This window comes from Dipteris shenzhenensis, chromosome 1, assembly GCF_047967505.1.
Source record: "Dipteris shenzhenensis isolate YYH24624 ecotype China chromosome 1, Dip_SZ_1.0, whole genome shotgun sequence".
Classification (NCBI taxonomy): domain Eukaryota; kingdom Viridiplantae; phylum Streptophyta; class Polypodiopsida; order Gleicheniales; family Dipteridaceae; genus Dipteris; species Dipteris shenzhenensis.
Window position 1 is genome coordinate 71,592,249 of NC_141596.1, and position 22,237 is coordinate 71,614,485.

General features: G+C 44.1%; 1 protein-coding gene across 1 annotated transcript in view; it reads right to left on the reverse strand.

Annotated features, from left to right (window-relative positions):
- Positions 1-22,237, reverse strand: part of LOC147906326 (sodium/proton antiporter 2-like) — an 82,777-nt gene that overhangs the window by 37,405 nt on the left and 23,135 nt on the right. The window contains exons 2-4 of the mRNA XM_087378072.1: positions 21,026-21,202; positions 20,794-20,922; positions 8,834-9,010 (exon numbers count right to left, since the gene is read on the reverse strand). Coding sequence (XP_087234198.1) covers positions 8,834-9,010; positions 20,794-20,922; positions 21,026-21,202 — 483 coding nt within the window. The remainder of the gene's footprint in view (positions 1-8,833; positions 9,011-20,793; positions 20,923-21,025; positions 21,203-22,237) is intronic.

Here is a 22,237-nt window from a genome sequence, read left to right on the forward strand (position 1 = left end):
TGCCATTCTACATTTTTGCATTTTTTGCATTTTGCATTTTGCATTGGTATGGATGCTCGTTTAGTAGCTCCACTACCACAGCTCGTTGTATCAGGATTTTCACAGTCTCATAGACCCATCGGTCTTCCGAAGACTTTAATAAACTTTCTTTCTTTCTTTCTTTCTTATTACGCGTTCTTGGGTGCAACAACACGAGCAACCTATGCCAAAGAAAACTAGTGCTTTCATTGTCATGTGCAAGGCCACAAGAAGCAAGATTGCCCGCACGTCAAGAAGCTCCAGGCAGAAGGAGCCACATCAAGTGGTTCATCCACATCTTCAACTCGTACGAAGACAACATCAGTGGTCATCGAGGAGCTTGAAGATCAGCAAAAGGAGGGGAGCCTCATAAGTTTCCCACAATGTTTTAGTTTTATGGCTAGATTGGAAGTCAAAAGGTCCTCATCCTAGCATGTTCAAGGAGTTTCGAGGATATTATTTCCACCAAAGCAGCCAAGCAAGCCCATTGATTCTTATGGCGGCGGATACCATTGACTTGAATGGCACATTTTCGGGATAGCAGGTGGAGAGCAAAATGGAAGTCACCTCAGCCACATAGGGTTACGAGTACTTGCTCCTTTGGGGGTTCTTTTACTAAGGTGTGGTGTATTAACATTCAGTGCTCATTCCAAGGCATGACTTGGCATTCCTATGCTAACGGATAGCCATAGGTTTTTACTGCTCCTATTAAGCGTATCATCATGATTACATCAGCATCTGTTACCTTGAGATATTGTCATGACAACTTTAGAGGCAAGCGCTACATTTCAGAATAATACAATCAAATTTACAGCAATTCTAGATTTTATATATTCAAATGTGAGGGGATATGCTTAGACAAGGAACATAAACAGATCATCATACTACATGAATAACTAAGTAAAATGTACCTTATACTCGGGTTTGGAAAACAATACAAAGAGGTTTTGCTATCTGTGTGATGTTGATCAAATGCAGCTTGCTTTTAGGGGTCCCGACTCACTGCCTAGGGTATCCCAAAGAAGGTGCTTTGGAGGGCTATCCAACCAACATACACATTGATGCTTGCAAGTCAATGGTCTTCTAGGAGCGCTCTGTTTGTGTATGCTCTTCTCTTGGGTGGATCACAAGATGTGTATAAGGGTATCCACAAGCTGAGCCTGATGTGCCCTCATCACTAGTATGTAGTGTGCAACCCATCAATTCTAGGTAGTGATGCTAGCCACAATCTCCCACACATTGCTCTTGGTGGAGGTTCTGGGCACCATTGAGAAGGCGGCAGTGAGTCCTGTATATCTTGACTGATGACATGCTCCTCATCAACCAAGTAGGACGGAAAGATCATCTCTATAAAGAATGCATGTTAGTCCCTTTGTGAGTTAGTGCCCGAGGTGAACGTGTATTGGATCCTTCGAGTTTTGGAAACATTTCCCTACCTTGCAACCATGGCACATCTTGTGAGTTAGTGCCGGAGGTGAACACCTATTGGATCCTTCGAGTTCTGGAAACATTTCCCTACCTTGCAACCATGTCACATCTTGTTTATCCTCATCTGCTCCAGCCATGGGCTGATAGGAAGGCCTTCACATTGATATCTTCCTTGAGCAGAGGCTATCTCATAGGTGGATCTAAAATCTAGTGAGGACCTCATGTGATTTGGCTGCCCAACTTGAGATGGCCAGAACCACCATGCTATGTCCACAGCTCCTCTCTTAGGGATCAGCCCTCCCACCACCAAGGTCTCCTTTGTGTGTACTAGCTGTTTGACTTGGGGTCGATAGCCCATCGCCTACCTAACCGACCCACCCTCTCATTTTCTACCACGCGAGGAAGTCCAAGGCCTTGTTCACCTTTGGGTCCTTGTCCTCTGAGGCCATGTAACAGGGAGAAAGCCTCACTCACTCTCTCACCAGCAGCAGCAAGGATCAGAACCATACCAGGCCAGCTTCAGGGAGTAGCAGATCTTCCCCTTCCTTGGCATCTACAGGTTCATCTACAGGTCCCGGTTCAGCTCTGGACGGCAGCAGCAGGGGTGTGCATCAAAGCAACCCCTTATTTCCAGCAGCTCTACAGTGAGGGTTATTCCCTCTATACAATATTCTCTCATTCCTTTTTGCAGTGAGGGTTATTCAATCCATAATGTACTTATTCTTTCGGTTGTATTCAGCCCTATTGGGCAGACACATATTCATTTATTGTTCTCCTCTTCGAAGGCCCTTTATATTCCTCCTTGAGACTCTCACACTCACTTCACAGTTCTGCTTCTGTTTTGAGTGCATTATTCTCTCAGTTCAGGTAGTAGTGAGCACTGCTGCCCCAAAGCTGCCTAGAAGTGAATGCCCATGACATCCCCTTCTGCTGAAATTAGAACTGGGTATTAAAAAAGCCTCCCAATATGCTGAAAGGAGGTGTCTGACTGTGGTATACTGGCTCGTGAATCCTGATCTAATGGAACTGAATACCTGGTTTATGAATTTTGATCTGACATTATTGAATCCCAAGCTCTTCTGCTGACCTCTGGTAAGGATACTTGTTGCAGGGTGATGATCCAGGAAGATGCTCAATGTGATGCTTCTCCCGTCATATTGGTGATAGGGACAAAGGGGAACTCGTCGTGAGGAAAACATCCTGGTCTTGCTGTAGTAATGCTTCCTGCTGGGGAATCCACAGACTCGAGCCCTTTGAACTTTTGAAATCAAAGGTCGTAGGTGGAATATCCCTAAGCCAAGAGATGAACTTGGACCATAGCTTGGGATCTTGATATCCAAGCCCTTGTTCTGATAATCAAGCCAGACTTCAAATTGGTGCCACCATCTGTCCCCAAGTCCACATCCACTGCCTGCGTAGGTGCGGCCCGAGTGGCGGACTGTCTACCCATTGTGACATGGGGCCAGGAGGTATGGGAGGTGGCACCCACCTAGAACATTCTCCACCTCCTAGAAAAGGTGGTTTACGCAAGCGAGAATCAAAACATGTCACTTTGACATGTGAACATGTGGACGAAAATGAAACCGATGGAAGCCCGCTTGACAAGGCCTAAAGAAAGTCTTGGCTACAAACTAGTTTTTTGCCCTTAGGTTGACAAACTTTCAATAACAATTTGTAGAAAATTATCTTTGCCAGCCTATATCTTCAGCATACAAGGTTTGTTACAATAAACATATGTCATATGAAAGGCCACTTCTAGTATTTACAAAACATGCATTCACTAGATGTTATGCCCTCCAACCTGGTTAACTAGCCCCTGTTTCAGAGATTCCGTAGGCAGTAAGTCGTATTCTTTGAAAATAGGCCGGTTGACAACTAGTTCTTTTTTATAGCATTTCTTCCACGATCAACACTTCACAAATGACTGGTTTGTGTGGTTGGCTTTTCTCTCTTTAAAAGGAAAAATGAAAGACCTCTCCATCACATTCTTGCTTGTGGGTTTGTGGAATCAAGTACAAGCTTCCAGCCACACTATTACGGCCACACATAATAGCAAGCCCAAGCATACTTAAGGGGAAGTCTTTGCCCAATAAAATATGGTTGGATGATATTATGTGTTGCCAACTATGTGCTCAATCAAGCACCCACTCGGGCATTGAAGACTATGACCCCTTATGAAGCATGGACAGGCCACAAGTCTGTAATTTCACACATGCGAGTGTTTGGATCTCTTGCATATGCACATGTACCCTCTCAGCTCAGGCAAAAGCTTGATGATAAGGCCATCAAATGCATTTTCATTGTCTATAGCTCACAAAGCAAAGGATACAAGTTATTTCAGCCTAGCACAGGTAACTGTCAGTAGAGACGTGGTTTACTTTGGCTGACCGTAAAAAACAGACATCAGTAGAAGCCTCTGATGTATTTGATGCCATACTACCCTTCCCAAATATCGATGACTTTGCCAGGTCCCGCTCCAAATGCTTCTAGCAGCTCACCGCCTCCTCCTGTTGCCAATGTTCAGCCTGATTTGCAGCCACATGATGATCATGCTATTGAACAAGCAGTTACAGAGGAATGGGCTGTCATTAGAGAACAGAAACAAGTTCCAAGGTGGCTCTTGGATATTCTACCAGACAGCAAGCAAGCTGAGCCCTTGGCTACCCACATTGGATGTGGTAAAAACCAAATGGATGCCACTTTTCTTCATGTTGCTTTGATTGCTACTGCCTGCAATAAGGAACCTCTTTGTCATAATGATGCATTTGATAGCAGGGAATGGATGGATGCCATGAAAGCTGAACTTGATTCCATTCATGCAAATGGCACATGGGAGTTGTGTGACTTGCCAGCAGTCAAGCGTTCCTTAGGCACTAAGTGAGTCTACAAATTAAAGCAAAAGCTGATGGCAGTGCTGACCACTGCAAAGCCCACCTTATTGTGATAGGCTATGCCAAAGCAACATGGCATTGACTTTGAAGAGACATTCGCTCCCACTTCACGCATCACGACCATTTAGTGTGTCATTGCTTTTGCATCCCACAGGCATTGGGAGGTCCATCAGTTGGACATTAAGACAGCTTTCCTTCACGGAGATTTACTTAAAGAGACCTATGTCACTCAGCCTCCAACATTTGAAATTGTAGGTTCTGAAATTAAGTTATGCTGGCTAAAAAAGGCCCTCTATGGTTTGAAGTAGGCACCGTGGGCATGGTATGCCAAGATACATTCTTTGTTGCTATGCCTTGGGTTTCAGAACAACCCTACAGAGGCCACTCTTTATGTCTGGAAGAGTGAATCAGAATTTCTGATTTTGATTCTTTATGTGGATGACATGCTTATCACTCGGCCAAACACTCAAAAAATTGCAGATTTCAGGGCAGATTTGCAAAAATCATTTGCGATATGCGCCAATTGCACTACTATTTGGGCATCCAATTTGGTAATGTTAAGGGGGGCATAATGATGAATCAATCCAAATATATTGGATAGCTCTTGCAATGCTTCCAATCGAGATTTGTAATCCGTTTCTAATCCATTGGAACCTGGCTTCCGTTTCTCCACCGAAGATGGAAGTGCCCCATTTGATGCCACTCTTTACCAACGGATTGTGGGCTGCCTTATTTACTTATGTCATACCCAGCCTGATTTGCAGTCTACCGTTTCCCAATTAAGCACGTACATGCACAAGCCCAACACACAGCATTGGCAGGGAGTGAAGCGCGTGTTCCGTTACTGAAGGCCACACAGCATTTGGGGCTGTTCTATAGTGATTAGTCTTCACTAGATTTGCATGCATTCACGGACAGTGATTGGGCAAGCTGTTATGACACCTATCACACAGTAGCAATTGTTTCATACTTGGCATTCATGCATCTCTTGGCTCAGCAAGAAGCAGCCTACAGGTGCCACTTCTAGTTGTGAAGCTAAGTATAGGGCAACCTTTCACAGCTACAGTAGAGTGTGTTTGGCTCCGTAAGTTACTCTCACATCTTCATGTCAGCCAAGACACTTCTACGATCATCTACACTAACAGCCAGAGTACTTTGGCCATTGCGTGTAATGCTATCTTTCATGCGTGTACCAAGCACATAGAGGTGCACTATCATTATGTTCAAGAGCGCCTGTCAGCTGGAGTTGTCCTACTTTTGAGAACGCCTGTCAACTGGAGATATACAGTTTTCCCATGGAGGATAACTTAGCAAATCTCTTTTAGAAGGCTGTACCACAACCCAATTTTGAGGCCTTTCAACACGCCTTACACTTGGCACCATTTATTACATGATGTTGGTCTCCCTGTATAATCATAGGTTGCTACATCCATCTTGGACGAATATGTGCAACCATGATATAGTTTCTAGGTAGACCTGGATTTATATTGGATACCTCAGCGATATCATGGAGGTGAATCTATTAGCACTTAACCTTGGTATGGCCTTGTAGGCCAATTCGGATCAGTCAACCCTCAGGTTGACTTCATTGGTCAACAATTTTGGTTGATTTTGGGGCCTATATTGGCCGCCACTTGTCCTTTCTCATTATCCATTTGCAAGTGCTCTAGTTGCCTCAGCATGTTGTTTTCTTTCTTGTATTCCATCTCCATTCCATTGCTCCCCACACCCAACAAAGATAAGTTTTCATTTTGGTTTTCTAGTCCATAAGAAATCCAAGTTTTTAATTTCTTGTGAACAGAAAAATATAACACAAAAGAGGCTTTTACTAAAGAGTGTAAGTCTTGTGTGAGTGCTATTCGATTATGGCTAGTTCTAGTGTGCTTCTATGCCTTGCATGGAGAGCCATGATCTGGTTGGTCTTGAGTTGTATGCTTTGTATACAAAAAAGTCGACCAAACATTTAGAGACTCAAAGTCTAGCACAGGTTTCATGTGCATCTAAACCTGTGGATATTTTGGCCATGAGGGATTGGCTTGGAGGAAGTGTCTACTGCCTAGGACTCCCTACTGGCCGCGGGGAGTGGCCTAGAGAAAGTGTCAACTTCCTAGAAGTCCCTAGTTCCATTTCTAGAGCACCCGCTAGGCCCAAGTGCTAGGGCACGGCAACACTAAGAGGGGTCCAAAAGTTGGGCCCAAGGAAAGCCAATGTTTCATTGGTTAGGAGGGGTTAGGACTTTAATGTGGGGGCAAACCAGCTGTTTTATTGGTTTGGAGGATTAGAGCATTAATGAGGGGCCATGTGGCAATCCCCCGTGCATGCTTCTTCCCCCCTTCACCCTCCTACACGTTTTTCAAGGTAAATTCTTGATTGTACGGCTGATTTGCTTGTTGGCACACATGCCTTTGCTGTCCCTTTGCCTCAGTTTTGCTGCCTTCACACCTTCCAAGGGACTGCAAGGTTGCTGTACAGAACCCATACAGCCCGTACGGATCAATTAAGGCTGTACGGGTGACTTCAACACTGCTTTTGATGTACGGACTGCTTGGGCACGCATCCCAAGGTCCCTTCCCTGCTCTAGAACTCCTAGCACACAGTCCCAGGCCCATTCACTGCTGTATGGTGATTTCTGCAAGTGGCATGCACCCGTACGGATCAATTAAGGCTGTACGGGTGACTTCAACACTGCTTTTGATGTACGGACTGCTTGGGCACGCATCCCAAGGCCCCTTCCCTGCTCTAGAACTCCTAGCACACAGTCCCAGGCCCATTCACTGCTGTATGGTGATTTCTGCAAGTGGCATGCACCCGGAGCGTGTTTCTGGAAGCTGTACGAGCTGTTGGTGCATCTCCGGAGCCCTTGTGGCTGATGTTTTAGCCTTTTTCTCCTGTTTCTAGCCTCTACACCCATGAGCTTTGCTCTTCTTTCTATTCTCAGCTCCCAGAACCTGTATCTCTCTCATTCTCTCTCTTTTCCCTTGGCTGGGAGTCATTTCTACACCCCTAGGGGCCTGGGCAGAGGATAGGTGCAGGAAAGAGCTTGCCTCTTCCATGGACAGCGGGTATGGATATTCTGACTTCCTTTTGGTTTGCATTTGCTATCTTAGAAGCTTGTTGCTTGGCATTTCATTGTTTGGAGTTCTTTCTGGGCATTACAGGCTATAGGCAGATACCCAGTCACAAAGGGTATGCCTAATTGGTGCCACAAGGACAGTGTGTTGCATTTTTTTATGCCTTGAGACTTTTTGAGCATTTGTTTTGGACTTGTGGAATGCAATGTCACTCACAGTTGGACACAAATTTAGCCTTACCTTGGCAGTTGGGTGCTAGCGTGCATTGGAATTGGATGCATTTTGAAGCCAAGTGTTGGCTTGTGCAGTGGACTGCTCGTGTAGCAGAGGGCAAAGGTGAGCCCTTAATGTAAGAACATTATTTTCCATTGCCAAAGGAATTAAATAAATGCCGAAAGGGACAGCCAAGGTATTTGGGGCCAGTATGGTGTCTCGTATTTGATTTCATTGAGCAGGGGCACCCTAGCCTCCATCCAGTTTCTTTCTCAAAGTTGTTTCTAAGTGGTTTTGTACTCAATGAAGTGGTTGAAAGATATGCAATGTGGCTGTAAATGACATGGATGCTAAGCTAGTTACGGTTTACTTCCCTTTAGTTTACTTAAGGCCGGTTTCAGTGCTTTTGCTTGGGATACATTTTGTGCTGAGTCTCAGGCATGCTGCACCTGCCCTTATTGGTTTGTCTATAAACAGATCAAGCATGCATTTAACTGTAGCTTGTACAAAGCATGCAAATGAAGAATGAAGCTTCATTCACAGAATTTAGCAGCAATTTGCCAACATAGTAAGGCTCTTAGCTTCAGAAAACGTAATATCTAAACAACTTGATCATAACCTTCAGTGTAGATAATGCAGGTCAACTCATACTCTGAAATGAGTGGAATTTCAATTTCAGGATCTTTTGCCATCGACATGATACTATGATTTCTTAGAAATTGAGGCTCCAGCCATTCAAAACTGTTACGGAAGAACTAGTTTCTTTGAGTTCCTCAATTAACCATTCATTTTCCCTTAGATTCCTGCTTTGCACATTGATGAAGTTCTTCAACCATGCACAGAGATTAGGTTAGTTGGCCATTCATACTGGTTCTTAACCCATGCATGAAATCAAAATATTTCAGGTTGATAACACAGAATCATAAAACAATGCACCATGAAGCATAAGCTTTGAATTTTTGGCAACTGCTCAGACTTGAAAAAAATACATCAATTGATAGTTCAGCATTCTTCTAAAATCTAGCAGTACAAACTTTGACTGTGTCAGACTTTGAGATTAAACATGTGTTAGCTTTATGTCAAAATAGGTCCCAGCCAGCAACTCACGCAGATTGTTCCAAAAAAAACAAAAACCATGCAACCACAATACCATTGGGGGAAGAAAAACATATACAAAAAATCAGACCAAGAAAGAATAGAGATGCTCCTTACCACCCACAAAAGGCTGCGAGGTTTCCGAGTAGTAATAGAGTTTGTGATAAGCTTGAAGCCCTGATGTGCATCAACAATCTCCACTATCGTCATGGCACCCAATAAGAAAAATACTATTTCACTTACTTCTGCTGATGATTCTGTCAACTCATTTGTTACTGCATCAGGAGATGAGTCCTGCACCATCACAAAACAAAATAAAGATTTTCCAGGAGAGCAAATAAAGAACATGCTTGTCTGACTTAACAAACATTTCAGGTTAGTTGACAATGTAAAGGTGCCACCACCACAATGATTTTTACCAGTCAAAGTTTTAACACCCCCAAGTCCCCTCCCCGCCCCTCCTCACTCCCCCCGCCCCCCCCTCCACACACACACAGATTAACGTCCTCGAAAGACCTCATTACGCTAGGGCCCTTGCTGAGTGCTATGCTAAGCTAACTCAAAAATCAAAACTGAAAGACTGACAAAACTGAAATCTCAAACTCTGAAACCCGATGCTGTGGTGGCTCCTTAGTGGGCTGCAAAGATATCCCGGATCTGCATCTGTCGAGCTGTCTCTCACTATGGCAGAGGACATGGTCTCCTCAACCTCTGAATCAGATGGGCTATCTCAAGAGTGACGCCTCATATCTAGCAGTCTCCTTTGAGGAGAGCTGAGATAGGCCGGACGTCAATCATGTGTACTCTGGTCACTCTCCATGTCATGTGTGGTCTCTGCATCCCTTGCTCAATAGCATCGCTTTGTCTCTCCCCGCTGATCCACAATGCCCTCATATCAGCTAGCTCTTCCTCCTCCACCCCGCTATGTCCTGGAGCTGACTCAAATGCATAGAAGTCCGTGACGTGTCGCTGTGCTCAGTCTACCTCAGCCTCCTGCAGCGTGGTCCCTTCATGCTGCTCTCTGATATGTCGCAATAGTGTCTCTCTGTGTCGTCGCATCTCAATCAGATAGAGCCCAATGTAGACCTGGTTCTCGAACTAGATCAATCATGAGAGTGGACCAAAGCCGTGCACTCCTGAAAAAGGCAGTGGTATCATCCACGGATCTCATAGCAGGCTGGGCAGACACATAAGAAATGCTCCTCTGTCTTGACCTCTCCCAGCGCGCATAACTTGCAAATACGTTGCTCTCTAGATATGCATGCAGCTCTCCCTGCCTCAATCCTCAGCTGATGACCAACATTTGTCCAATGGCAATCCTCAATGCATGTGAGACTCCTCTATCCTGGAGGTAAAAGGGTCTGATGATGACATCCTCCGATACTCTTAAGAAGTGATCGTGATAGAACTGGATCTTGGTGGGGTCCTCCCCAAAGTCCGAGACATATGGAGCTTAGTTAATCTCGTCTTATGGGATCCGCTCAGGCGATCTATGCACGTTGCACTAAAAGTGGGGAAGCTTGTCCATCTGAATATCGTGACTGACAAACCATGTGGATACGCGTGCATACCATACTGTAACAACCCCACTCTCTACTAGCCATCCGGATGACTCCAATGCTAGCCTCGGCGGTCTCCAGTTGAGTAAGGCCCACACTGTGTGGAGGAAAGTCAATGTCTGAACAATGCCATCAACCTAGAGAGGTGTCATTGCAAACTCTGCCTGTACTATGTGATGTGGGACAGAGGGCTTACTCCGAATCATCCTAGACCCAATAATCACCTGCAGCCGCTTCAATTTCCTCCACTTTGTGCCGAGAGATCACTCCCTTAAAAAGGAGCTGCATACATGGCGTTCGGCCTCACTAGGATGTCAAAAAGCCAGCCCTTTGTCAGCGGATCCTAAAGGTGCACCTGAAAGCACTGCCTCTCTAGTCAGGCTACGGTTCCATGTCCTCGTGAGTCATGCCCTGGTTGCAAGGGTCATCATGAAAACTAGCCCTGTGAAGACTACCCCTAGATATGGTACCCTCATCCCAATCTGATAGACCTCTGGGGCACCAAGTCTCCCTCTGTCGAACTCAAATAGGCTCATCAACCCCCCAAATCGTGACCTCTAGAATATGCATCTCTTAAAGTCTCTTGATCATATGAGAGAGTGAGACGACTTCCGAAAGTCTACAAAGCATGCATAGACTTTCTGGACTCTCGACTACGCCTTCTCAATGATAGCCCATAGAGTGAAGATTTAGTCTAGGGTGGAGTGCTATCTCCGAACTCATGTCTACCCTAGCCATTGATCTCTCTCTCTAGTATCGACCCATAAATTTTGGCCAAAGTGTGAGTGTGTGGTAGTTCCCCAGTGTCCATAGGGTCCCCTGCTTTGTGTATAGGCACAATGGTGTTAGTACTCTAAACGGGTGGGAAGCCATGGCATACATCATGGCTGAACATTTGCGCTAGAATCGGAGTCAAGACCTCCTATCCATGTACGAAATGCTCACACCGTAGCCCCTCATTATCCTGGACTCTCCAGTTATGGAGCCAACGAAGTGCAACCTATACATTTTGTGCAGTGAAAGAGTGACAAATAGTGCCTTGGGCATAGTGGACATATCAAGTGGTTCTTGCATCGGGACATTAGAAGTGAGTGCGCATATGTGTGCCAAACATCTTTGTGATGGGAATAGGCACCTTTCCTCAAATAGAAGCCTGCAACCAATGGTGGGATCTCTTCCTCGAAAAGATCGCATAATCTCATCCATCATGTGTGAGAGGAAAGCCCCCCTCTTACAACGTGTCAATCATCGTGAGATCCGTTGTGTCTCGTATGTCATTAGCTAGCTCAAAGCTAGTTCAAGTGCGAGGTGAGATCTAAATTTCTCTACACTCGTTTTGAGGCATCTTTCAGTATCCCAAGCTCTACTACATCAAGCTCCGGTACTATGAGGAAATCATACGTAAAATCCAGCAGGCCCACTTGTTTTTCTCATGTATGCGCATTGAAGTCTCCAAGGAGAAGGATGTCTCCCTACCTAGAGAACTCTGTGATGTCATCATATATCGTCTCATACGAGCTGTGTCCATCCATCTGTAGTGACCTCATGGGTGTAGGATGATGTCTCTAGGAGGAAATAGCACACTGCAATGAAGATCGGTTGTGCATGCAATAGCTAGTCTCGTATCCACATATGTCGTGCATGCTCCTCTCTCCGTATCACAGATATAAGTTCTCTCAAATGTGATCTGAAGGGAACTGCTACTCCTCCCGAGTCCTGTATCACGTTGTCTCTCCTCATCTCTCTCCTATATGCTGACCCCCAAATGTGTCATGTCACTATGGGCAGCCCCCTCTCTACACTCTCATGTGTCTCATTGTAGAAATTCATGTTTCTGTCGGTGTAGGTCTCTAAGAAACTCCCTGGGTCAGACTCAAGAGTGCCATTACAGTTTCACACTACAATCTTCAACCAAAGAGTGCCATTACAGTTTCACACTACAATCTTCAGCCAAAGAGTGCCATTGGGTCAGACCAAAGAGTGCCATTACAGTTTCACACTACAATCTTCAACCTATTATGTGCTCTCATTCCGTTAGTTAGACACCGTCATGTGCTGCCTATTCCGCTTCTTCCCTTTCATCCCTATCTGCCCTCTCTCAAATGATCACTTTGCCGTCTTTGTAGGCTGCCCATTTCCCTTCCTACTTGCTGCCAATACCCACACCATTCCCTCCCTCCTATCCTCTTGCTGTAGGAGAGTGAGATTATCATCCAAAGAAAATCATGGTGCCCTTCAGCGTTACCATCATGCTCATGAGGGTGGATCTATCTGTGACTGTCCATAGTTTCACTACCATGGGCCTCGTCGGTGCATATGCCTTACCCACTCTCACATGCTACTTCACAGGTAAGGTTCACCCCAATCTTCACAAATAGGGCTTCAGCATCTGCCATGAGAGTGTCACCAACTATTAGACCTCTAACCAGCACATTCAATGCCTTGCTGCTCCACCTCTTTTCTTCCTCCAATGTTTCAGATATAAGCTCCTTTTTGGGTTCTATTGTGCCCTTTTTAACCAGTTCTTTCCATGCAAGAATATCGACTTTTCCTTTTGTGATTTGCTGCGGGAACTCAGCATGTTTTCCTTGCACGGTTGTTTGTTGGGTGCGGAGGCGACACACGAGAAGGCGATTTCCGCTTCTTCTGTCGATCGATTCACTCTCTGCATTCCTCCATGGTCACAAATACTATGTAGAGGCTGACTGAAGATGAGGGCGACGAAGAAGGATGGTATACACACCAAACTATTGAGCATGACGACAGGAATAAGAAAGCTGTTGGAAGTGACAGAGATGTAAAAGCAGTAGAAAGGTTCAAAAGCAAATGGAGACGGTGACGGAAATCCCTAACCCAATGAGCCAAACGGGATCTAAAGTTAGACGTCCCGTCAAACAACTGGCTGCATGATAGTGTAGAGTCTCCCGTTCTGGGGCATGATTATCTTGCATTAATAAACCCACAACATTTAAGATGCCATGTGTCGGCATACAATGCATCTCTTCCACTATCACTAAACAGCTAATTAGCGCTCTTGGTGGCATAAAATTCACCGAGGCATTGTTAACCGAGTAACCTGCATCCAAAATCACAATTACCCTCTAATACGCTGGGTACCAACAGGATGTAGAATTGTGAAGACAAGAAGAGCTGCTCTCATACTACTTGTAACTAAAGAAAGGGAAACGGTAGGGAAAGAAAATACTCAATCGGACAAGAACAATCAAAGTTGCCTCTTTATTACCTACACTTACACTGTTCCATGAAGAGAAATAATGTTTCATTGTCTCCCCTATGAGTTAACCAGCTCAGCTTTAGATACATCAACCAATGAGTTACCTGACCTATCAGATTGAATTCAAGTTCCAACCCTAGTGCTACCTACTGTCTCTACAAACTTGGCTAGTACCACCAGCTCAGCTTTAGATACATCAACCAATGAGTTTCCTGACCTATCAGATTGAATTCAAGTTCCAACCCTAGTGCTACCTACTGTCTCTACAAACTTTGCTAGTACCATGTTATATAAAGCATACAAAAGAGGCACCATTGCCAGCTTCATGACCCCTGCTCTTACGATCAACATTGCCAACTTCATCAAAATCTATCTATTAAATTATTAAACACCTCATGAAGTAATAACAGCTCTTCTTTACATGTGGCACAAAATCAATCCAATCTCACAGATTTCCTTGAAACTTGCTACAAGCAGCTAAGGCTAAGTTACTTTCTCAGGCATCAACAATACATACTCCTGTAGTACTAGAGGTGAGGTTAGACTGTCCCAATTTAAACGGTACTACAAAATAGTCACCCTCTAACCAACCTTTAAAGGTTGCCTTCTCCAACATACGAAAAAAAGATACACTTTTCTCACAGGCAAGTAAACATGTCGAAAGAATTGCATAAAGCCTCCCCACTACATCATAGTTACCAGGGAGCGGGAATGTTTCGGAAATTTGGGTGCCGAAAATAGGAACGTTCTCGGAAGGGGGAATGAGGAACAGGAACCGGAACCGGAACGCCCGTCATACATGACACATCATCATATGATATAAAACGATGCTAGAAAATGAAAGAAACTAACATTTTACAGATTAAAACTTTCTATATAAGCTCTAAAATACCCATTTGAAACTTTCAAAGAGCAAAAAAAAAAACGTTACGGGGCTGCCTTGCTTCCCAGAACGGCATTCCAGGCGTTTAGGATGTTGGAACTGTTAGAATTATTGCTATAATTTAGCAGTGACCAATGTAATGTAATAAGTAGCTTAGGGGCACTTTTTCCTCACTTACAGGTTTTTCCCCCTAACCACAGTTAGTAAAGTGATAAGGTTTTGTCACTTAGACAAAACCCATCACTCCATTCAGTTGTATCTTACTCACTCATCTAATTGCAACTACGTTTTAAGCTCTCTTACTCTCCTGCTTCTTGCTCTCACTGTTGCTCTCTCCCCTTCTCACATTTGGTATCAAAGCAGGTTCACCCTGCTCCCTGCTCCTTGCCCGAAAGCTTTAGCCCACTCCTTGTCTGTACAGTTCGTACATTGTACGGATTGCTTCCGTACAACCTTCGTCAGGAGTCCGTACATTTCTGCGCCTGCTCCGTACAGCTACTTCCGCACCTCCCGTCCGTATTGCACCAGCGCCATACGCCGTACAACTGACAGCAACGCCGTACGCCGTACAAAGTCTCAGCTCCCGCCCGTAATGTACCTTCTGCATCGCCGTTCAACCACCGTACAACCTGCGTCAACTGATTCCGTACCAGCCTGTACTGTACTTGCATCGTACCTGTCTGTACCAGCTCTTCGTCCGTGGCTGCCGTCCGTACAAGACGTACGGACTGTTTCGTACAGTCTTCGTACCTTCTGTACATTCAACGTACAGCTTGGCCGTACATTCCGTACTGTTTTGCCGTACAGCTTGCAGCACACAGCTCGTCCGTACAGTACGGCCATCCGTACCTTTGTCGTACGGTCACCGTACAGGCCGTACATCCATATGTCAGATGTACTGTTAGTTTTGTACTAACAGTTCCGTACATTTGCATTTGGCCTTCTGAGCAGGTTTTATTCCTGCAGGCATTCTTGCAGTTGGTCGTCTGGCAGACATTTCTTTACAGATAGCCATTGTTTGGCGTAGTTCTTGTAGAAAATTTGGGGCATTTTGTATTCGTGGGCAGACATTGCAAACACTTTGCAGGTGTTGAAGAAATTTGGAGCTGCACTTGGAGCGAGCATTGCAGACAGATCTGCAGATCTGCTCTAAAATTTGGGGCTTTTGCTCAGAAATTGCAGATTTGGGGCTTTCAGTAAATTTGCCCCTTTCTGGTTGCAATTTCAAGCCACAAATTGGGGCTTTTGTGTTGGGAGAGCAATTTGACAAGTTTCAGTTTACACTGCCTTTCTGTGAGTGCTTTGAAGCGCTTTTGGCAGGTTTTGGGAGAGATTGGATGCTTTGGCAGATTTCTGACAGAGACACTACAGAGATTTGAGTTGCATTTTAGCCAGTGTTTGGCTGTGTTTTTTTTTGGGATTTGTGCACTCCATTCCCAACAAGGGAATTCAGATTTGCATTTGCTGTATTTTCTTTCTCAGACATGGCCCAGCAAAATCAGAATGATTTCGGTTTCACTGGTCTCTCACAAGAGGATAAGCTGGATGGTACCAACTACTCCCTCTGGAGTTTTATGGTACGTAATATTCTGATTTCTCGTAATTTGTGGGACTATGTAAGTGGGGATGAGTTCCAGCCAGCAAATGTGGCACCTAATACCCCTCCCCAACAAGGAGGAGGCAGAGGTCGTGCACAGGGTACAGCTGCAGCACAAGTTATTGGTGCAGTTATACCTACCACTCCAGAGCATAAGCCAGAGCATAAGAGATGGGATTCACGTGATGCTTTAGCTTTGTCGTGTATTTCTCTTTCAGTGAAAAGATTCATCATTCCACATATCCGGTCGTGTAAGACCTCAAAGGCAGCATGGGATATTTTGGAGAGCATGTATGCAGCTCGGAATGATGCCAGGGTGTCTTTTTTGAAAAGAGAATTGTCTCATACACATATGGAAGAGGGTGGCTCCATGTCAGTGCACCTCACAAAGCTACAGGATTTACGAGAGCAGTTGCTGAATATTGATGAGATCATTCCTGATTTAGAGATGATTACCACTACTCTGAATTCTCTTCCTGAGTCTTATCTTAGCTTTCATACCTCGCTAAATCTGTCGTTGAGGGGGGGTGCAAATCCTCTCACTTTTCACGAGTTGATAGGACTTCTACTGCAGGAAGAGCAGACCAGGAAAAACATGGCTTCACGAGCAGGTGAACATGCTATGCTCTCAAAATTCAAGCCTAAAGTAAAGGGACAGGCAAAGACTTCAGCAAATCAGCCTTCCAGTGGTTCAGGACAGCCTTCTCAAAAGGCTAAGAGTGATGCAGGTAAGCCCAAGAAGAAGGGAATATGTCATTACTGCAAAAAACCAGGTCACTACATTGGAGAATGCAAGAAAAGGCTTGCAAAAGAAAAGAAAAAAAGCTCCGGTATGGCTGTCTCAGATTCAGCTCCTCATGCATCTGACAATGAGCAAGCTACAACCAACTTTGTGGAGCACGACTATGCCTTCTTGTCTTGCATTTCAGACTCTCAGTTGGCTGCTCGGGATAGTACAGCCACTTGTAATGATGACACTTATGCTTTTCTGACATGCAGTTATGATTCTTCCAAGGATGCATCAGCTTTCGATGTCAATGAGACACATAATACATGGTATTTTGACAGCGGTGCCTCAAAGCATATCACTTCCAGGAAGTGCCTCTTCACATCTCTGCATCCACCACCTGTTGGTAAAAAGGTCACATGTGCCAACAACTCCTCCTATTCAGTCCGTGGTATAGGAGAAGTTGAACTTACAGCCATTGATGGCTCAACATTCAGAATTTCTGATGTCTTGTATGTACCTGGTATCACAAAAAATCTACTTTCAGTCTCCACTCTTAATAGAGCTGGATTTCAGGTCATTTTTGAAGATGACAAGTGTGCAGTCAATGATAGAGAGCATGACTATGCCTTGAGATTGTCTGGCACTCTGTTGCGTGGTCTTTTTCAGCTTGACATGTATGAGAAAAGACCAGCACATGCTCTTACAGTTTCCACTCCTACTGCTGCTACGCAGAATGCGGAGTTATGGCACGCGAGATATGGACACATGCATTATGGCAGCTTGATGACGCTTCAAAAACATGCCATGGTTGATGCATTGCCTCCTCTTGAAACACCTCCTCCACATGCTTGTGAAGGGTGCATTCTTGGTAAAATGCGCAGATCTCCTTTTAAGAAGGATGGATCAGTTAAAGCTGTTCGAAAATTACAGCTTATACATAGTGATGTCTGTGGTCCCATGAGGACTCCATCATTGGGTGGTCATCTTTACTTTGTCACTTTTATAGATGACTACTCCAACTACACTTGGGTTTATGGGCTGAAACACAAATCAGAAGTGTTTATGGTCTTCAAACACTTTGCAGCCATGGTTGAGAATGAATCCAGACTCAAGATACAGACGTTACGCACTGATAGAGGAGGGGAGTACTTGTCTGCAGATTTTGATGCTTTTTTGAAAGACAAGGGCATTGTACATCAGCTTACAGTGAGGCTAACTCCTCAACAAAATGGGAAAGCTGATAGAAAAAATCGTACTCTTATGGAGATGGATAGATGTATGCTGAAAAGCAAAAAATTACCTCACAAATTTTGGCTTGAAGGTCTCATGTGTGCCAATTATGTTTTAAATCGGGCACCCACAAAAGCTTTGAAGACCAAGACTCCCTATGAAGTTTGGCAAGGGAGAAAGCCTTTCGTGGATCACTTCCGTGTCTTTGGATGCCTTGCATATGCTCATGTGCCTGTTGAGTTTCGGCATAAGTTGTCTGATAAGGCAATCAAATGCATTTTTGTTGGGTACAGTGCAGAGAGCAAGGGCTACCGCCTCTACAATCCTGTCACACACAAGATTATTGTCAATAGAGATGTAGTATTTTCAGAAAATTCAGCTCACACTCAAGCTGAATTTGATATGCCTTCTTCTTTCGGTGATGTCTTTGAGGGGTTACTACCCATTGCCTTGGGTTCCCTTGCTGATATATCTGATGAAAATCAGAATTTTCAGATACCTCCACATGCTCCGATTCAGCCACAGGATGCCATACCACCTCCACAAGCCATGGAAGAGGTTGTTCGGCGAGAGATTGCAAATATACATGCAGCAAAAACAATCCCAAATTGGCTATTACAGACTCTCAGGGAGAGTAAAATTGATGCTCCATTACCTGGCAGAACTCGGAGTGCAGTAAGGCATGCAGGAGGTGCTCTTTCAATTGAATCAGCTTATGCAGGTACTCTTCTTGATGAAGAGAAACCTGAGACATTTGAAGAGGCACAGGATAATGTGCATTGGATGAATGCCATGCATGATGAGTTGCAGTCCATTAAGAAAAATCATACATGGGAAGTTGTCGATTTGCCACCAGGTAAACATGCCATAGGTACACGGTGGGTTTTCAAAGTTAAAAGAAAGCCAGATGGCACCATTGACAGGTACAAGGCAAGGCTGGTCGCAAAAGGATATGCTCAGAAAAAGGGCATAGACTATGAGGAGACTTTTGCTCCTACATCCCGAATGACAACCATCTGATCAGTCATAGCAATGGCTGCAAATTTTCAGTGGAATGTTCATCAGTTGGACATAAAAACAGCCTTCCTTAATGGAGACTTGTTGGAAGAGGTTTATGTCAAACAACCTCCAGGCTTTGAAATGCACTTCAGGTATGCAAGCTGAATAAAGCTTTGTATGGGCTGAAACAAGCCCCACGTGCATGGTATGCAAAGATTCATGCCTTTCTGACCAGCAAGGGGCTGCACAACAGTCCAACTGAAAGCACCCTCTACATCAAGAAAGATGGGGGGGATATTTTAGTCATCATTCTTTATGTAGATGACTTACTGCATTTTCCTGGCTTGCTTATTTGTGTTGTACATTTTTGCCAAAGTATCCCATGCCTCACAGGGTCAAATGAAGATAATATTGCAGATTTTAAAGCTGAATTGCAGACCACTTTTGACATGACAGATTTGGGGCTGCTACACTTTTATTTGGGGATCCAGTTCACTCGAGCAAAATCGGTATGTCTCAATTCAAGTATGTGCAAAAACTCTTGGACAGATTCAACATGCAGGATTGTAAGCCCATAGCTACTCCCATGGAGCCGGGGCTGAAGCTTACAATGCATGAAGCACGTGAATCATTTGATGTCACACTCTACAGTCAGGCTATTGGATGCCTCATTTATCTCTGCAATACATGACCTGATATTCAGTTTGCAGTTTCTCAGGTGAGCAGATATATGCACGGCCCAAAGACAATGCACTGGCAGGCTGTAAAACACATCTTCCGTTATTTGCAAGGTACCAAGTCTTTTGGCTTGATGTTTCCCAGGGGGGGTGACTTGCAGATGCATGCCTACAGTGACTCAGATTGGGCTGGAGATTATGACACTAGGCAGTCCACAAGTGGCAATTGTTTCTTTTTGGGCAAAGCTTGTATTTCTTGGTTGAGCAAGAAACAATCTACAGTGGCTACCTCTTCATGTGAAGCTGAGTACATGGCAGCTTTCACAGCGACAGTTGAATGTGTTTGGCTGCGTCGTTTATTTGCTGATCTTCATCTTTCATTGGAGGGTCCTTCTCCAATTCTCACTGATAGTCAGAGTGCTATTGCAGTGGCAAAGAATCCTGTGTTTCATGCTCGCACGAAGCACATTGAGGTTCACTATCACTACGTCAGAGAGAAGTTGCATGCAGGAGAGATCAGCATGATCTATGTGTCAACACATGACAATGTTGCAAACATTTTCACCAAAGGGCTTCCACATGAAAAGTTTGAGGCATTTCGCAGTGCCCTGAACTTATCTCCTTTTGGTGATTGATCATTTCCTTGTACATGACATTGGCACTGCAGGGGGGTGTTAGAATTATTGCTATAATTTAGCAGTGACCAATGTAATGTAATAAGTAGGTTAGGGGCACTTTTCCCTCACTTAGAGGTTTTTCCCCCTAACCACAGTTAGTTCACTAACTATGGTTAGTAAAGTGATAAGGTTTTGTCACTTAGACAAAACCCATCACTCCATTCAGTTGTATCTTACTCACTCATCTAATTGCAACTACGTTTTAAGCTCTCTTACTCTCCTGCTTCTTGCTCTCACTATTTCTCTCCCCTTCTCACAGGAACACCGTTCCCTGGTAACTATGCACTACATGGGCATCGTAAGCCTTCACTGTATTATACAATTTGCTGCAACTTCAACTGTACGGCTGTAGCTTTTTAAAAGATGACATGAGCAAAGAAGAAAGCTGCCAAGCACAACTCAAAAATCACAATGGCAACTTAGTACTAACATCATCACATTCAAGTATTCTTTGAAGGGTGGTCTTGAAGAATCTGGTAGGGACACTTACTCCAGCACTTCGAATAACCCACAGGGTGACTGCCATCAAAAGTCCCACTCCACTTTTGTTGAAGGCAAGGGATTCTTCAAAGATGACACCCGCATAACCTATTACAAATACCAGAACCATTGCCAAAACCTGCATCACAATGCATGATATATATATATATTGTGAAACAATTAGTATCTTTCTCATAAACAGTTTCAACAATCTCATTATATACCCAGTTATGAGCTGGCACCTGATTCTCTGCTACCCATGAATGGTTGATTATTGCAGTTCCCGCTAGCACACCAACACCAACTGTTACTGCCTTCAACAAATCATTTTTTGACTTATAGTTTGCTTCATAATCAAGTGAGCTCATCTCATCCACAGAGCACAATGGATCACAGGATTCCAAAGAAGAACCCAGGTCCTGGATACATTGCAAGCCACAAGGTTAGCATCTGTGCTACAGAGGCATTTGTTGAAAGCCACCTGAATAAGAAATGTCTAGAGGCAGAGAATGGAACAACTATGTTTGAAAGATTATGTGCTTCTTTGAAATAAGAAATGAAACTAATTACTACAAATTTTTCATTAACCCAACTACTTATTTAATTAAAAGGACCCAGTCATCTGGACATTCAAAGACAAGCACCTATATGAATCAAAAAATCCGTAGGAAAATTGAACTCCAGAAGCAAAAAGTACAGTGTCATTACATACATGTGCATTTTTACCTCTGCTTGCCTGGTTAGTCTATGCTCAAATTCACAGTGAGAAAACAAATGTCAACCAACAACATCTTTCTTACGACCACAATACAAGGTTTCTGAAAGACAATGTCAGAAGAAAATAACTGAAGTAATAAATAGATATATGAAGATTTTACTAATCCTACAAAAGACTAAGTATGGTATGGCTTAAGAGGTGAATTTTCATGTAACTCAATGAACCCATCTGGTGCAAATTGGAGGAAATGCTCTTGGAAGAATCTTCATCTTTTGCATTGTCTTCTTCTGTTCCTTCTCTACAGCCCACTGAACTTGGCAATAGATAGATCTTTCCAAAGACTTTCTTTCAGCTAGCTTATGCAATGATTCTTGCAATTCCCATGGCTCCAAGTCCAATCCATTGTATTTTTCATGAAGATCCTTGTTCTGCGTTTGAAGATGTTGTATGGAGTTGTGCATTGCAACAAGGGTACTCTTTCACAAATGTGCTAGCTGTTCAGCTTGGGCTCTAGGCACCTCGCTTGCTTGCATAGCCACTGCTAGAGCATTGTTCAATCAGTTGCAATAACTAATCAAACCAGCATAGCCATTGCTGAAAGCCAAACAAGATCATGCATTATATGAAAAGGAGGGTTTTTTGGGTGGCAAAACTTCCCCCAAAGAACGAGGGACCGACTCCTCTCCACCTCAAGCAAGAGAAGACCATGTCTGATCAGGTGGTCAACCTTTTGCTT